Consider the following 13,051-nt stretch of genomic DNA (forward strand, 5'->3'; position numbering starts at 1 on the left):
TTGAGCCACGGCACCATTTCTGGCTTTTTCTACGTATGTGGTACTAAGGAATCAAACCCAGTGTTTCATGCATGCTAGGCAAGCACTCTACCACTACTCCAAACTCCTTGCCCTGGAATTATATACATTTACATACCAATAGACAATTCTTCTCTTTTTCTTTTTTTGCAGTAGCAGGGCTTAAACTCAGCTCCACATAGTTTATCAGCTTTCTTGCTCAGCTGTTTTATTCCCCCTTAGGACATGACACCAGCCTGCATATTTATTTGTTATTTTTTTTCTTTTTTTATTTTCACCAATCCTGGGCTTGAACCCAGGGTTGGAACACTGTCCTTGGACTTTCTCAAGGCTAGAGCTCTACCACTTGAGTCTCAGCACCACTTCCAGCTTTTTTCTATGTGTGTGGAACTGAGGAGTTGAACCCAGGTCTTGATGCATGTTAGGGTAGCCTACTAGCACTAGGCCAAACTCCTGGTCCCTATTTTTTTTTATTATTTTCAGGATGAAATTCTTTAGACTTTTCTGACTTGGCTCACTACAAATGGAAGCCATCCATATCTCAGATTTCTGAGTAGCCAGAATTACAAGCATGACTCTTTTTTTTGGTGTCCCAAAGGTCTATTCTCTATCTTATAAAAAGAAATGCTCATGGAAGTACATATAACTTAAAATCTATCTGCTGTTGAATGGATGGTTTATACAACAATATAGTGGAATACCATTCAATAGAAGAAATGAAGGATGGACAGTTGCTACTACACAAATAAATTCCCAAAATCATGATGCTAAGAGAAACAAATCATGAAAGACTACATATAGTATAAATGTTTACATAAACTATCCATACTAAGAAGACTAGATAGAGAAAAAATATTCTAGGCCTGGAAAAATGAAGGATTTGGGTGGTTGATGGCTAAGGATTTAGAATTTCTCTTCAGGATGCTGAAACTTTCTAAATGCGACACCATGATACACAACTGTGACCAAGAGGTGTTGCATTTTGCACATATCCATGTACCTAAACAAATTAGCTTTCTAAAAAATGTAATGACAACCTGGGTGCTGGTAAGCAAAATATTTAATCCTAGCTCTCTGGGAAGTACAAATCTGAGGCTACAGGTCCTTATCTCCAATTGAATAGCAAAATACTGGAAGTGGACACATAGCTCAAGTGACATCAGTCTTGTATGAAAAGGCCAAACAAGCTTGAAGCCCCGAGATCAAGTCCCAGTACTGGCACAACAAATATTTCAAAATGTAAATAATGATCTCATTTCTGCTTTGAATATAAATGCTATCCATATTATAACAACATTTTTGCTTTTGTACTGTTCAAAGTGATAAGGAAATTTCCAGTTTTTCAAATATTTTGAAAATTCAGATTTGCAGTTTTGACAATGGTGATTTATATGAAATTTAATAAAACAAATATGTAAAGATCTAGGGCTGGAATATGACTCCATTATAGTACAGCACCTCCATAAATAGAACCACTTCTTGTTTAAAATTTTCTTTGTGCTAAAATAGAGTATTACTCTTGATAAAAGTGAAGAATGATCTGTGTGCCTATAGCCCACATCTGTAATTATAGCTACTAAGTAAGCTGCAATCTGGAGCATTGTGGTTCAATGTCAACACAGGCAGAAATTTTCTCTGGACTGTCTCTATGAAAACTAGCAAAAATCAAGCATGAAGGCATTACTTAAGTGACAGAACATCACCTTAGCAAGCAGAAAGCTCTTAGTTCAAACCCTAGTATGGCTAAAAGAAGAAAGTGGAAGGATTAGGCTTAAAAATATGGTCTCTGCTGGTTATATACTCTCTTATTCCTTACTTAATAGAGAAAGAATAAGAAAGAACACAAACTTCCCCATAAATATTTTAAGGTGATGACATTATGTCCCAACTAGAAAAACTATTGTCAATATAAGAAAAAAATCATCACTGCCAATGGGAAGATTGAAAAAGTCCTTTTTTGATAGTTATTATAATTTTCATCACTCAACTACGACCAAGAAATGGAGGTGAATTCAGAACATTTCTTTATTCAGTGGTCTAACAATAAAACTAAAACTTTACAAAATACGCATTACACATATATGGGTAGATATACATAGTGTTTTAAATCCACTATACATTTCTATGATTCATATAGTTGACATTAAAATGTTTACTTTCAAATCACTAAAAAACTTACTTGAAAATAAATAAAATCTCAGAACTCTATCTTTTGTGCAATCAGTATCAGCCCTTTCATTTGCCATTATATTCTTGAAAAATTTGTCATTCTGTTATTTTCTTAATAGCCAAGATACACATTTTAAACACATGCATATCAAAGTTTTGGTTATATCACTGATAAGGAGAAGCCCTAAAGCATGAAAAGAACAGTCAGAAACACAATTAGAGGGAAATAGCCTTTGAATGCACAAAGACCTACTTGAATCACTCAAACTTAATGACAACCATTTAGTCAAAGAAAACAAAGCAGTACTTAAGTACAGTCAGACAATAGAGTAAAATTAATTCTTTATGAAACACAAGTTTTTACCAATTAAATTACCTGCTTCCAATTAAGTTTTAGATCCTTAACTTCTATATACAGCTTCCTAATATATGTTTGAAGATGCTTTATTTCTTCTGCTTCATTATGTTTTTTTTCTGCTCTTAGTATCTCAGGGTTTCCAAAATATTGATCATCATTTTCTTTCTTCAAATCTTTTTGTGAGAAAATTCTGCAATTAAATATACTCATTTTAACACACTTTTTTTTTTGCAGTCCTGGGCCTTGAACTCAGGGCCTGAGAACTCTCCTTGGGATATCTCAAGTCTAGAGCTCGACTACTTAAGCCACAACACCACTTCTAGCTTTTTCTTTATTTTTCTTTTCTTTTTTTTTTTTTTGTCAATCTTGGGGCTTGAACTCTGGGGCCTGGGCACTGTCCCTGAGCTGTTCAGCTCAAGTCTACTACCCTTCCCCTTCAGCCACAACTCCACTTCCAGTTTTCTAGTGGTTAATTGGAGATAAGAGTCTCTTGGACTTTAGTGCCCATGCTGACTTTGAACCGCAATCCTCAGATCTCAGCCTCCTGAGTAGCTAGGATTACAGGCATAAGCCACCGCATCCAGCCTTCTGGCTATTTCTATGTAAGTGGTACCGAGGAATCAAACCCAGGTCTTTGTGCATGCTAGGCAAACACTCTACCACTAGGCCAAAATCTCAGCCAATATACTCATTTTAAAATTCCTACTTGGGTAATTTCTTACTGTGTGGGAACCCTAGAGTTCTGTGCAGTGACTAACTCTAGGAAATTTGACAGGTGTGCATGGATACATAATGCCAGCAAAAAACAAAACAAAACCTGGTTGTATGTTTGCTTAGGCTAAATGTTTGCCCTTCTGTAGTAATTTTGTCAAAATACAGGAATGAATGCTGCTTCCTGGTATTCTGTTAATCCACCTTTTGGAATGTGCTTTTGATCAGTTCTCTTAAGATACCCTCTGGACAATCTGAGCCTGTAATAGCAGAGAATGGGGAAAACATCTGTGGTTTAACCATGTCTGCTGGTTATACCTATTCATTGCCCCATAGTGGTATTGGAATCTTAATTATTTAATATTAAATGTATGATCTCACCACATGGGCATTTCTTTATCCACTGACACAGTACCTGCTGATTGGAACCAGAAATAATGAAGAGCAATTTGTTAACTGGTGTGGTAATTTCACATGAAGTGTCACTTGGTAAATAGTATATAGTAAAGGTATTCTCAAGTTCTCAGAAGTTTTAGAATTTGAAAATTATATCCACCACTCAGAAATAATTACCCATCAATTAGAATGGCCATTATCAAGAAATCTAATAACAACAGATGCTGGCAAGGATGTGGCCAGAAGGGAACGCTACTACACTGTTAGTGAAAGTGTAAACTTGTTCAACCACATTGGAAAGCACTATCGTGATTCCTCACAAGACTAAACATAGGGTAGGGAGTTTGGCCTAGTGGTAGAATGCTTGCCTAGCATGCATGAAAACCTGGGCTAAATTCCTCAGTACCACATGCACAGAAAAAGCATGAAGTGGTGCTGTGGCTCAAGTGGTAGAGTTTGATACTTGAGAAAGTCCAATGACAGTGCTCAGGCCCTGAGCTCAAGACTGGGCCTAGAAAAAAAAAAAGACTAGACATAGAGCTCCCCTATGATCCAGCAGTCTCACTCCTTGGCATTTACCAAAATGTCCAGAAACAAGGACATGCTAAAGCTAATAGCACAAAGATGTTCATCGCAGCATAATTTACCATAGCTAAAATAAGGAACCAACCCAGATGCCCCACAGTAGATGAATGGATCAAGAAGGTGTGGTATTTATACACAAAGGAATTCTATCTTGCCATCAGAAAGAATGATATTTCCCAGTTTGCAAAGAAATGGAAAGATCTGGGAAAAAAAAACATATTAAGTGAGGTATGCAAGACCAGAAGAAACATAGGCTCCATGGTTTTCCTCATTTGTAATTATTAGTATAAGTCTAGGATTTTCCTAGCAAAGGATCACAATAGCTCAAAAGCTATGAACATATATCTGTATAGGAAGTAGACACATATAAGTGAAATGAACTCCAGGATAGGGAAACAAAAGGTTTATCTTTATAATTGCTGTTTTTAATGTACTACGTGAAGTTATTCCTTTTCTCTTTTTTTCCCCTTATGGTTTATCTCATGTTGTGACAGTATCTTACTTTGTTACCTGGCATATTATATACATGTTTATTTGTTTATTTGCAATAGGAAAGGGAAAGGGAAAAACAAGATGATTGGGAGGGGGTGGGGCATGGAAAATGGGAGGAAAACATGAGAAGGGATATTAATGTTCAAGAAGTAATATACCCACTGTTAGGTCTGCCTAACAGAAGAAATGACTTCTTTCCTGGCTCTTTCCCACTGCACCCTGGAAATCCCCACCTAGCACCTGTAACCCTGGCATCTCACATGCCTGGGGGCAGTGGGAGGTTCCCCAGTCTGAGGTATATTCCCATCCTCTGAGATCACATCCACTTCTGCTGTGGCCACACCCCTCCCCCTATATAATCTCTCCCTTTCTACCATAAGCCCTCTTGCTCTGCCAGACTCTGTCTTGGGCGGCAGGAGGTCTACCTTCTCCTCACACAATAAACCCTCTTCTCCTGAACTGTGTGGAGTTTCCTTTCAGCAGACCTTACATTTGGTGCTAGGACTCAGATGAGGAGAGAGTCAGGAGTCTCCGAGGCTCAATATGCCTTCTGTCCGCCCTCTTCAAACCCGAGAAATGAAATTCCACCGCTGCCTTCTGTCTTCACCCCTACCAGAGAAACTCTACTGGCAACCTCTGTTTTTCCCATTGCTGGCCATGCATTCACTATTATGTTTCCTGTCTGCACCTGGTGAGTAACTCCTGTCTATACAGCTCTCTTTTTCTGTCTAATTTCACCTGCCCCTTCCTAGGGCTCTCTTGATGTGTCTAGTTTTAGACCTACCTCCCCCAATCTGCTATGGTCAGACTGGATCCCCACTTCCCCCATCCTCTACTTTCTTGCTCTACATACTTATTGACTCCACCCCACGTTCTCAGTGACTCCACCCTGTGACATCAGCACCAACTTTACCCCCACTCACCCCGGACTCTGCCCCCTGATGTCTTTACCAACTGGGCTCCCCCTATGTCCTCACTAACTCTTCTCCTACCTTCTCAATTGACCCCTTCCTCACCAGACTTCCTCATTTAGTGTTTATTGCAATGGGGTCTCATCAGTCTCACCCAAGCCGGGACACTCCCTTGGGATATCTTTTATGCTCTTTTACTTGGGGACACCATAAAGCCAAAATGGCTCTTTTTTATTGTAATCAATCTGGCCAAAGTATAGGTTAGACAATTGGTCTCAATGGTCCCCAAAATAGGGCTTTCGACTAGAATATTCCCAAGAATTTAGACAGTTTCTGCAATGGTAAATGGCCAGAGGTTCTATATGTTCAGGTTTTCTTTGCTCTCCATGCTTGTCCTTCTCTCTACCAATCCTGCTCAACTTTCCCTATCCTCTTGGCACAGGGGCAGCCTATCCTTACCAAATCACCTAAGAGCCTGGAGCCTCTTCATAAACCTAAAGTGCCTGATCCCCTGCTCAACATTGAAGACTCCACTCCTCCTCCCCAAACTGAACCTTCTGTGCCTTCTCCTCCCCCTTCATCTCCTTTTTCCCCAAAGCTCACACCCAATCCTGCACTGGTGGCTCCCAGCCTCCAGCAGCCCCTTTATGTCCTCTGGGAGAGGTGGCAGGGGTGGATGGAGTTTTTCATGCACAGGCCTCCTTTTCAATGACCCATCTCTCCCAGATTAAGAAGCAACTGGGATCTTAGTCCCAAGACCCTAATAATTATTCCAAAGAGTTTAAATATCTTGTTCAGGCCTATGACCTCACTTGGCATGACTTATATACAGTCCTGTCCTCAGTCCTTACTTCTGAAGAAAAGGAAAGGGTTTGGGTTGCAGCCCAGGCATATGCTGATGAAACCCACAGCCTAGACAATACTTTCCCAATAGAGGCAATAGCTATGCCCAAAGAAAAGCCCAAATGGGATTACCAAAATAATGCTCCTGGAAGGGTTAGCAGAAATAGGATGGTAACCTGCCTGGTAGCTGGCCTCCAGAATGCAGTCCACCATGCAGCCAACTATGATAAATTAAAGGAGGTTACTCAGAGACCCAGAGAAAACCTGGCCAAATTTCTCAGTCCCCTCACAGTGGCACTCCAGCATTATACTAAGCTGACCCAGAGTCAAAGGTCCTTAATACCCATTTTATCTCCCAGTCAGCTCCTGATATTAAAAAAAAAAGCTTGAAAGGCTGAGGATGGCCCTCAAATCCCCCAAGGAGATCTGGTGGGCATGGCCTTTAAGGTTTTTAACAAATGGGAGGAACAGAAAAATGCCCGTAACAGGAAAAATTGCCAGCTTTTGGATGCTGCCCTTTGGGCTCCTCAAAGAAGAGGCACCCAATGCATGCCACCCAGACCATGCTTTACGTGTTACTCTGCAACCTCTATCTAGACCCTGCCAAAGTATAGACGGCCGGGGCACTGGCGAGTGACTATCCATCCTTGTCTCTACAAGGTGGGCCAGTCCCTCCCATGCTCCCAACACATGGGGAGGAAACCAACTTATCCAAGATACTCAGCTTGGCAATGGAAGTCTGATGGTGCACAGTGCCACTGGATTCCACAAACATCACAATGGAAGAGCCCAGGGTACCTCTCCAGGTTGCAGGCAAGCTACCTGTACCTTTCTTTTGGATATAAAAGCCAGTTATTCATTGTTACCTGAGTATTCCAGCCTGTCTTTTCCCTCCCAGATCTCAGTGGTGGGTGTAAATGACCTTACTTGTTCTGCAACTACTCATGTAGAATGGATAACTTTTCTTTTTCACATTCCTTTCTAATCTTATCTCACTGTCCCACATCTAAGGCTTCCTTAGCCCCTCAAAGCCCTTTTCCTTCTCTCCCAGTTTTGCCTGAGGATCAAGTCTTTCTCAAGACCCTTAACCTGTCTGGTTTATATCCTAAGTGGACAGGCCTTGCTGACCACTCCCACTGCAGTTTAGCTCAATGGACAGCCACAGTGGTTTCTTCTGTCAAGAGTGAAAAGGGCTCCTGCTCTTGCCCCTTCTATACTGATGATGACTCCAAGGTATGCCTGCTCTTCTCTTGGACCTACCAAGGTGAAGCTGTCTCTCATCCCTGAAGGAGATGAGACCCCTGCCTCTTAAGACTTCTTTTGGATTTCATCCAAGGATTCATATGCACATTCACTATCAGGGAACTGTTGGACTCCTGCCTCTTAAGACTTCTTTGGGATTTCATCCAAGGATGCATATGCACGTTCACTACCATGGAACTGTTACTACTGCCTTCTGGACAGGCAGCATCCCCACCTTCTACCCTCACTGTCGACACCCCTCGTTAGCAGGAATTAGCCAGAAACAGTTGGCACCCCTTTATGACTATGAGAAGGCAGGAATGTTAGGCCTGCCTGGGAGAAATGACTTCTTCCCTTGGGTCTCTGCCCCTGTACCCTGGAAATCCCCACCCAGCACCTGTAACCCTGGCATCTGGCATGCCTGGGGGCAGTGGGAGGCCCTCTAATATGAGGTATATTCCCATCCTTTGAGATCACATCCACCTCTGCTGTGTCCACACCCCTCCCCATATATAATCTTTCCCTTTCTACCATAAGCCCTCTTGCTCTGCCGGACTCCACCTTGGGCAGCAGGAGGTCTGCTCTCTCCTTACACAATAAACCCTCTTCTACTGAACTGCGTAGAGTTCAGACCTTTCGGCAGACCTTACACCCACTATCTGACAAATGTAACTGTAGCCCCTCTAAACTTTACCCCAACCATAAAACACAATAAAAAGATAAAATCATATAAAAGAAATAATTACTACTCAAAAGATATTTAGCTAATTTTAAGTTATTGTTTACAAGTGAGTCTATATATTAATTTGAAATTTAAAAAGTGAAGAGACAAGCCAGGCACAGTGTTCATGCATGTAATCCTAGCTACTCTGGAGGCTGACATCTGAGGATAGTGGTTCAAAGTCAGCCTGAGCACTAAAGTCTATGAGACTCTTATGTTCAATTAACCACCAGAAAACTGGAAGTGGTGCTGTGGCTCAAGTGGTAGAGCACTAGCCTCAAGCTGAAGAGCTCAGGGACAGTGCCCAGGCTAACAGTTCAAGCCCCACCACCATCCAAAAATCTGATTCCTTTGCCAGCTCCCTGCCAATAGTGAAATTTTATCTCTGTTTCTACCTCAGTGGGAGTAGTTTGCTTAGCAAATAGGAGGCCAATAACTAGACATACATAACTTAAAATAAGTAAATATATAAAATATAAAGCTTTATATATCTTCCTTAAAATTTACTTGTGGCATAGAAAATTAGTAATTTGATGCTCTTACAATGCAGTTGTAAACTAATAGAATAATTTATATATAGATATATATTAACCAGAGTCCTTTCTTAAATTTCATATATTAAAATATATAAGCATATAAATGAATACATGACTCATATAAAATACCAATTTTATATTGTATATAGCTCTTAAATTTATATTTAAGGATTTACTTAAAGTAAAAAATTAAAAATAAAAGTAATATAATGTAACTGGAAGTGGTGCTGTGGCTCAAGAGGTAACATGTTAGCCTTGAGCTGAAGAGCTCAAGGACAATGCCCAGGCCAAGGGGTAGGGTGATAGCCTTAAGCTGAACAGTTCAGGGACAGCACCCAGGCCCAGAGTTCAAGTCCTATGGCTGACAAAAGAAAAAGAAAAAGTTATATAGTGTTCTTCCTAGCAGCAATAATTATCAATAAGTACATGAGAAACAAGTCTAAATTTTCATAGTGGGACAGAAGAATTATTTCTATTTATTGTGCTTATTAATGGCCATTAAAATCTTGAGTTGGAAGAGTGTGCACTGAAATACTAGAAGTTTCACAGTTGAAAATTGATCTTACTATTATCAAATATATGAAACATTCCATACTAAGCAGTTTCCCCATGCAAAACCTCAGAAAGCAATCCAAAACTTGAAAAGATCTCATTTATCTATTTAGTATAAAAATTAATTGTTCCAAAGTTCTTCATAATACCTCATATGGCAGCTTTCATCCAGTTCCATTTCTCCTTCCTCTAATTTGGATTTCACATCTTTTTTGTCTAATAGCTCTTCCTGTGATTCTCTGACCTTATTTTCCATTATTTTAATTTTTCTTGAAAGCAATTCATATTGACTAGCTTTGCATTGTATTAGTCTGTCACATAAGTGAAGCAAATCCACAAGATTCAATGAGCCATCAGCATCTGTGATAATAAAACAACATAGAAATAAAAATACTACCATGTTCTCTATAGAAAGTACTATATAAGCTGGGCTCATGCCTGTAATCTTAGCTACTCAGGAGGCTGAGATCTAAGGATGGAGGTTCAAAGCCATCCCGGGCACTACAAAGCCTTGTTACTCTTATCTCCAATTAATCACTAGAAAATGGAAAGTGGGGCTATGGCTCAAGGGTAGGGCAGTAGCCTTGAACTCAGGGACAAGCCCCATGTCCCACCAAAAAAATGCTGTATATTTTGGGGACCAGGAGTTTGGCCTAGTAGTAGTAGAGTGCTTGCCTAGCATACACAAAGACCTGGATTATATTTCTAGGTACCACATACATAGAAAAGCTGGACGTCACACTGTGTCTCAAGTGGTAGAACGTTAGCCTTGAAGAAAGCCCACGGACAGTGCTCAGGCCCCGAGTTCAAGCCCCTGAATTGAACAGCAACAACAATGACGAAGGAAAAAGTACTGTATATTTTTACATACACTGAACAAATGTACAGTGAGTGCCTATAATGTAAAACTATGTACTAAAGATAAAACAGATGAACTCTGCTGGTCTTCCTTTCCTTAAAGTGTAGTAAAATGTTTCTTATTTACCTTAAAATGAAGATGGAAAGAGGACATTTAACAAAAAAATTACAAAGAAAGATAGAGTAAAGCCACTTACACAACCATGTTCATTATTGCACTATTCACCATAGTCAAGGTATGAAAACAGTCCAGATGGCCCACAATGGCTGAATGAATTAATAATGTATATTACATATACATATTGAAATTTTATTTATCAATTAGAAAGAATCATATGACATCATTTGCAAAGAAATGGATAGACCTGGAAAAATTATGTTATGCCTAAAGAGAAAATGGATGCATGTTTCTCATACACAGGTCTCATGGACTTTAGTGCCTAGGCTGGCTTTAAACCATGATCTTCAGATCTCAGCCTCCTGAGTAGCTAGAATTACAGGTGTGAGCCACCACTCTCAGCTATAAATAACTTTTAGTCATAAAGGTAATAAATACAGAAAAATTTTGACTGTAAATTAAAATGCATGAAAATAGAAATTAGGGAATGTAGACTCTACAGTAGTTTAACAAAAGTTTCTAGCACTGAATGATTATGTAAAAAGAGTCTGTTTTTCACTATAACTTATTAGTACGCATCAATAATAGCAGAAAGTTTTCACTGTGATAAATTCATTGATATATACAGTATACTTTTAATTGGTATACAAAATATATTTTGAGCTTTTGAAATTGAATAAAAGAAAACAATTGATTTTTAAATTGGCAAAAGGATTTGAAAAACTCATTTACCAAAGTTGCTGTGACAATAGAAAAATAGTCACAGGAAAAGATGCTTAACTCTACTAGCCACTAAAAACATATTCAAAAGCTCAATAGACATCCATTCAATTACTAAATTTAAATTTTCAGTAATATATTTTCTATAATATATAAAGGAACTTAAGCTCTTTTTTAATTTTATTTCATTGTCAGAGTAATGTATAGAGAGGTTACAGTTGCATTTGTAAGGTACACTACTTCTTGAACGTTGTTACCCCTTCCCATGTTATTTTCCCACTTTGATGAAAAGTGAGAACATATACTATTACTGTTGTAAAAAATAATTATCAGTTACTTTAAAGAGAAATAGAGTAAAGAGAATTTTGGTGGGAATTTGTTAAGCATCTTTATTATTGACATTAAATATGTAACATATATACAAACAGGCTTGTCAAACATTATCAAATGACACAATTTATAGATGGACAGTTTCCCTGTATCAATATTGCCTCAGTGAATTATTAAAAAGAAAATGTATGTAGCCTAAAAATGCATAAAATGTAGGTGGGAAAGGAAATGAGAAAAAGAGAGGGAGGGAGGGAGGAAGGGAGAGAGAAAAAGATAAAGCTAGAAGACTAAGGTAGATGTTTAACCCTAACCCAAATGAGAAGATGCTGCAATCTATGCAAGGTGTAGCATATCTGAAGTATATCATGTCTGAAGTTTTAAAGATGTATTTGTGAATAAAAATATAAATAATATAATACCCCAGTGTTCTTTGACACAGTGCTAAAGAGTGTATGAATATAACTACAGTATACACTTAAAGATGTTTATGCAGTGCTCTTAACTATGTTTTCCATTCTAAGTCATTCAATTTGCAGGAAAACACCCTCAGAGGCTGAAGGAACTCACAATGGTCTCCAGTTGGTTCAGTTGACTGAGCTGAGTCATTAAGGGTTTTCATGATATTTTCTGATCTATTGACCTATAAAATAAATAACATTATTTCAAAATTTACCAAACATATTCATACCAAATATAAAGATACAACATGGTGATTGTATCTTATGCAAAAAATATGAACAGATATCTCTAAAAAGAGAGATTGTTGTCAAAAGGCTATCTTTGTCAATAGCCACAGTTTTCTGGCCCATTTTTAAAAGTAAATGTCTTTATTAACATTGTGTTAGGAAGGTTCTATTTCAACATTACTTTTTTTTGTATGAGTCACATCAGCTTAATAAAGTATTTTAATGAGTTACAATTTGATATTATTAAAGTTTACAATAATAGGCACTTTCAACTTACAGATTGCTACTTTTTTAATAAAATAAAATTATAACTGTTTGTTAAACTTAAAATTGAACTGGTAGCCATGGTAGTTCAAGCCTATAATCCCAGCTACTTAAAGGTAGATTTCAAAGCTCATGTTTCATGGCTATTTCTGGCATAGAGTTTTGTCCGTTTCATCCAATTGCTTGGAGAAGTGGCACAAAGCTATCACCCAGCTATGGGGGAAGCACAATAGCTCAGCGGTAGCTCAGTGTACTTGTCCGCCTGTGCACCTCAAGGAAACAGAAGGAATCATAACTCACCACAGACATACATAAAGCCAGACCATACCTCAAAAATAACAAATGCAAGGCAGGGAATTTGGCCTAGTGGTAGAGTGCTTGCCTAGCATGCAAAAAGACTCTTTTTTTGTTTTTGGTCGGTCGTGGGACTTGAACTCTGAGTCTCGACACTGTTCCTGAGCAGTTCAGATTGAGGCTATGGCCCTACCCCTTGAGCCACAGCACCACCTCCAGTTTTCTAGTGGTTAACTGGAGATAAGAG

At 38.8% G+C, this 13,051-nt stretch overlaps 1 protein-coding gene across 1 annotated transcript in view; it reads right to left on the reverse strand.

Annotated features, from left to right (window-relative positions):
* Window positions 1-13,051, reverse strand: part of LOC150058676 (uncharacterized) — a 98,601-nt gene that overhangs the window by 30,238 nt on the left and 55,312 nt on the right. The window contains exons 13-15 of the mRNA XM_090338796.1: window positions 12,128-12,200; window positions 9,684-9,894; window positions 2,564-2,735 (exon numbers count right to left, since the gene is read on the reverse strand). Of these exons, the coding sequence (XP_090194922.1) occupies window positions 2,564-2,735; window positions 9,684-9,894; window positions 12,128-12,200 (456 nt within the window). The remainder of the gene's footprint in view (window positions 1-2,563; window positions 2,736-9,683; window positions 9,895-12,127; window positions 12,201-13,051) is intronic.

The sequence above is a fragment of the Megascapheus bottae genome, chromosome 9 (assembly GCF_031878675.1).
Source record: "Megascapheus bottae isolate mThoBot1 chromosome 9, mThoBot2.hap1, whole genome shotgun sequence".
In the NCBI taxonomy this organism is placed as follows: Eukaryota; Metazoa; Chordata; class Mammalia; order Rodentia; family Geomyidae; genus Megascapheus; species Megascapheus bottae.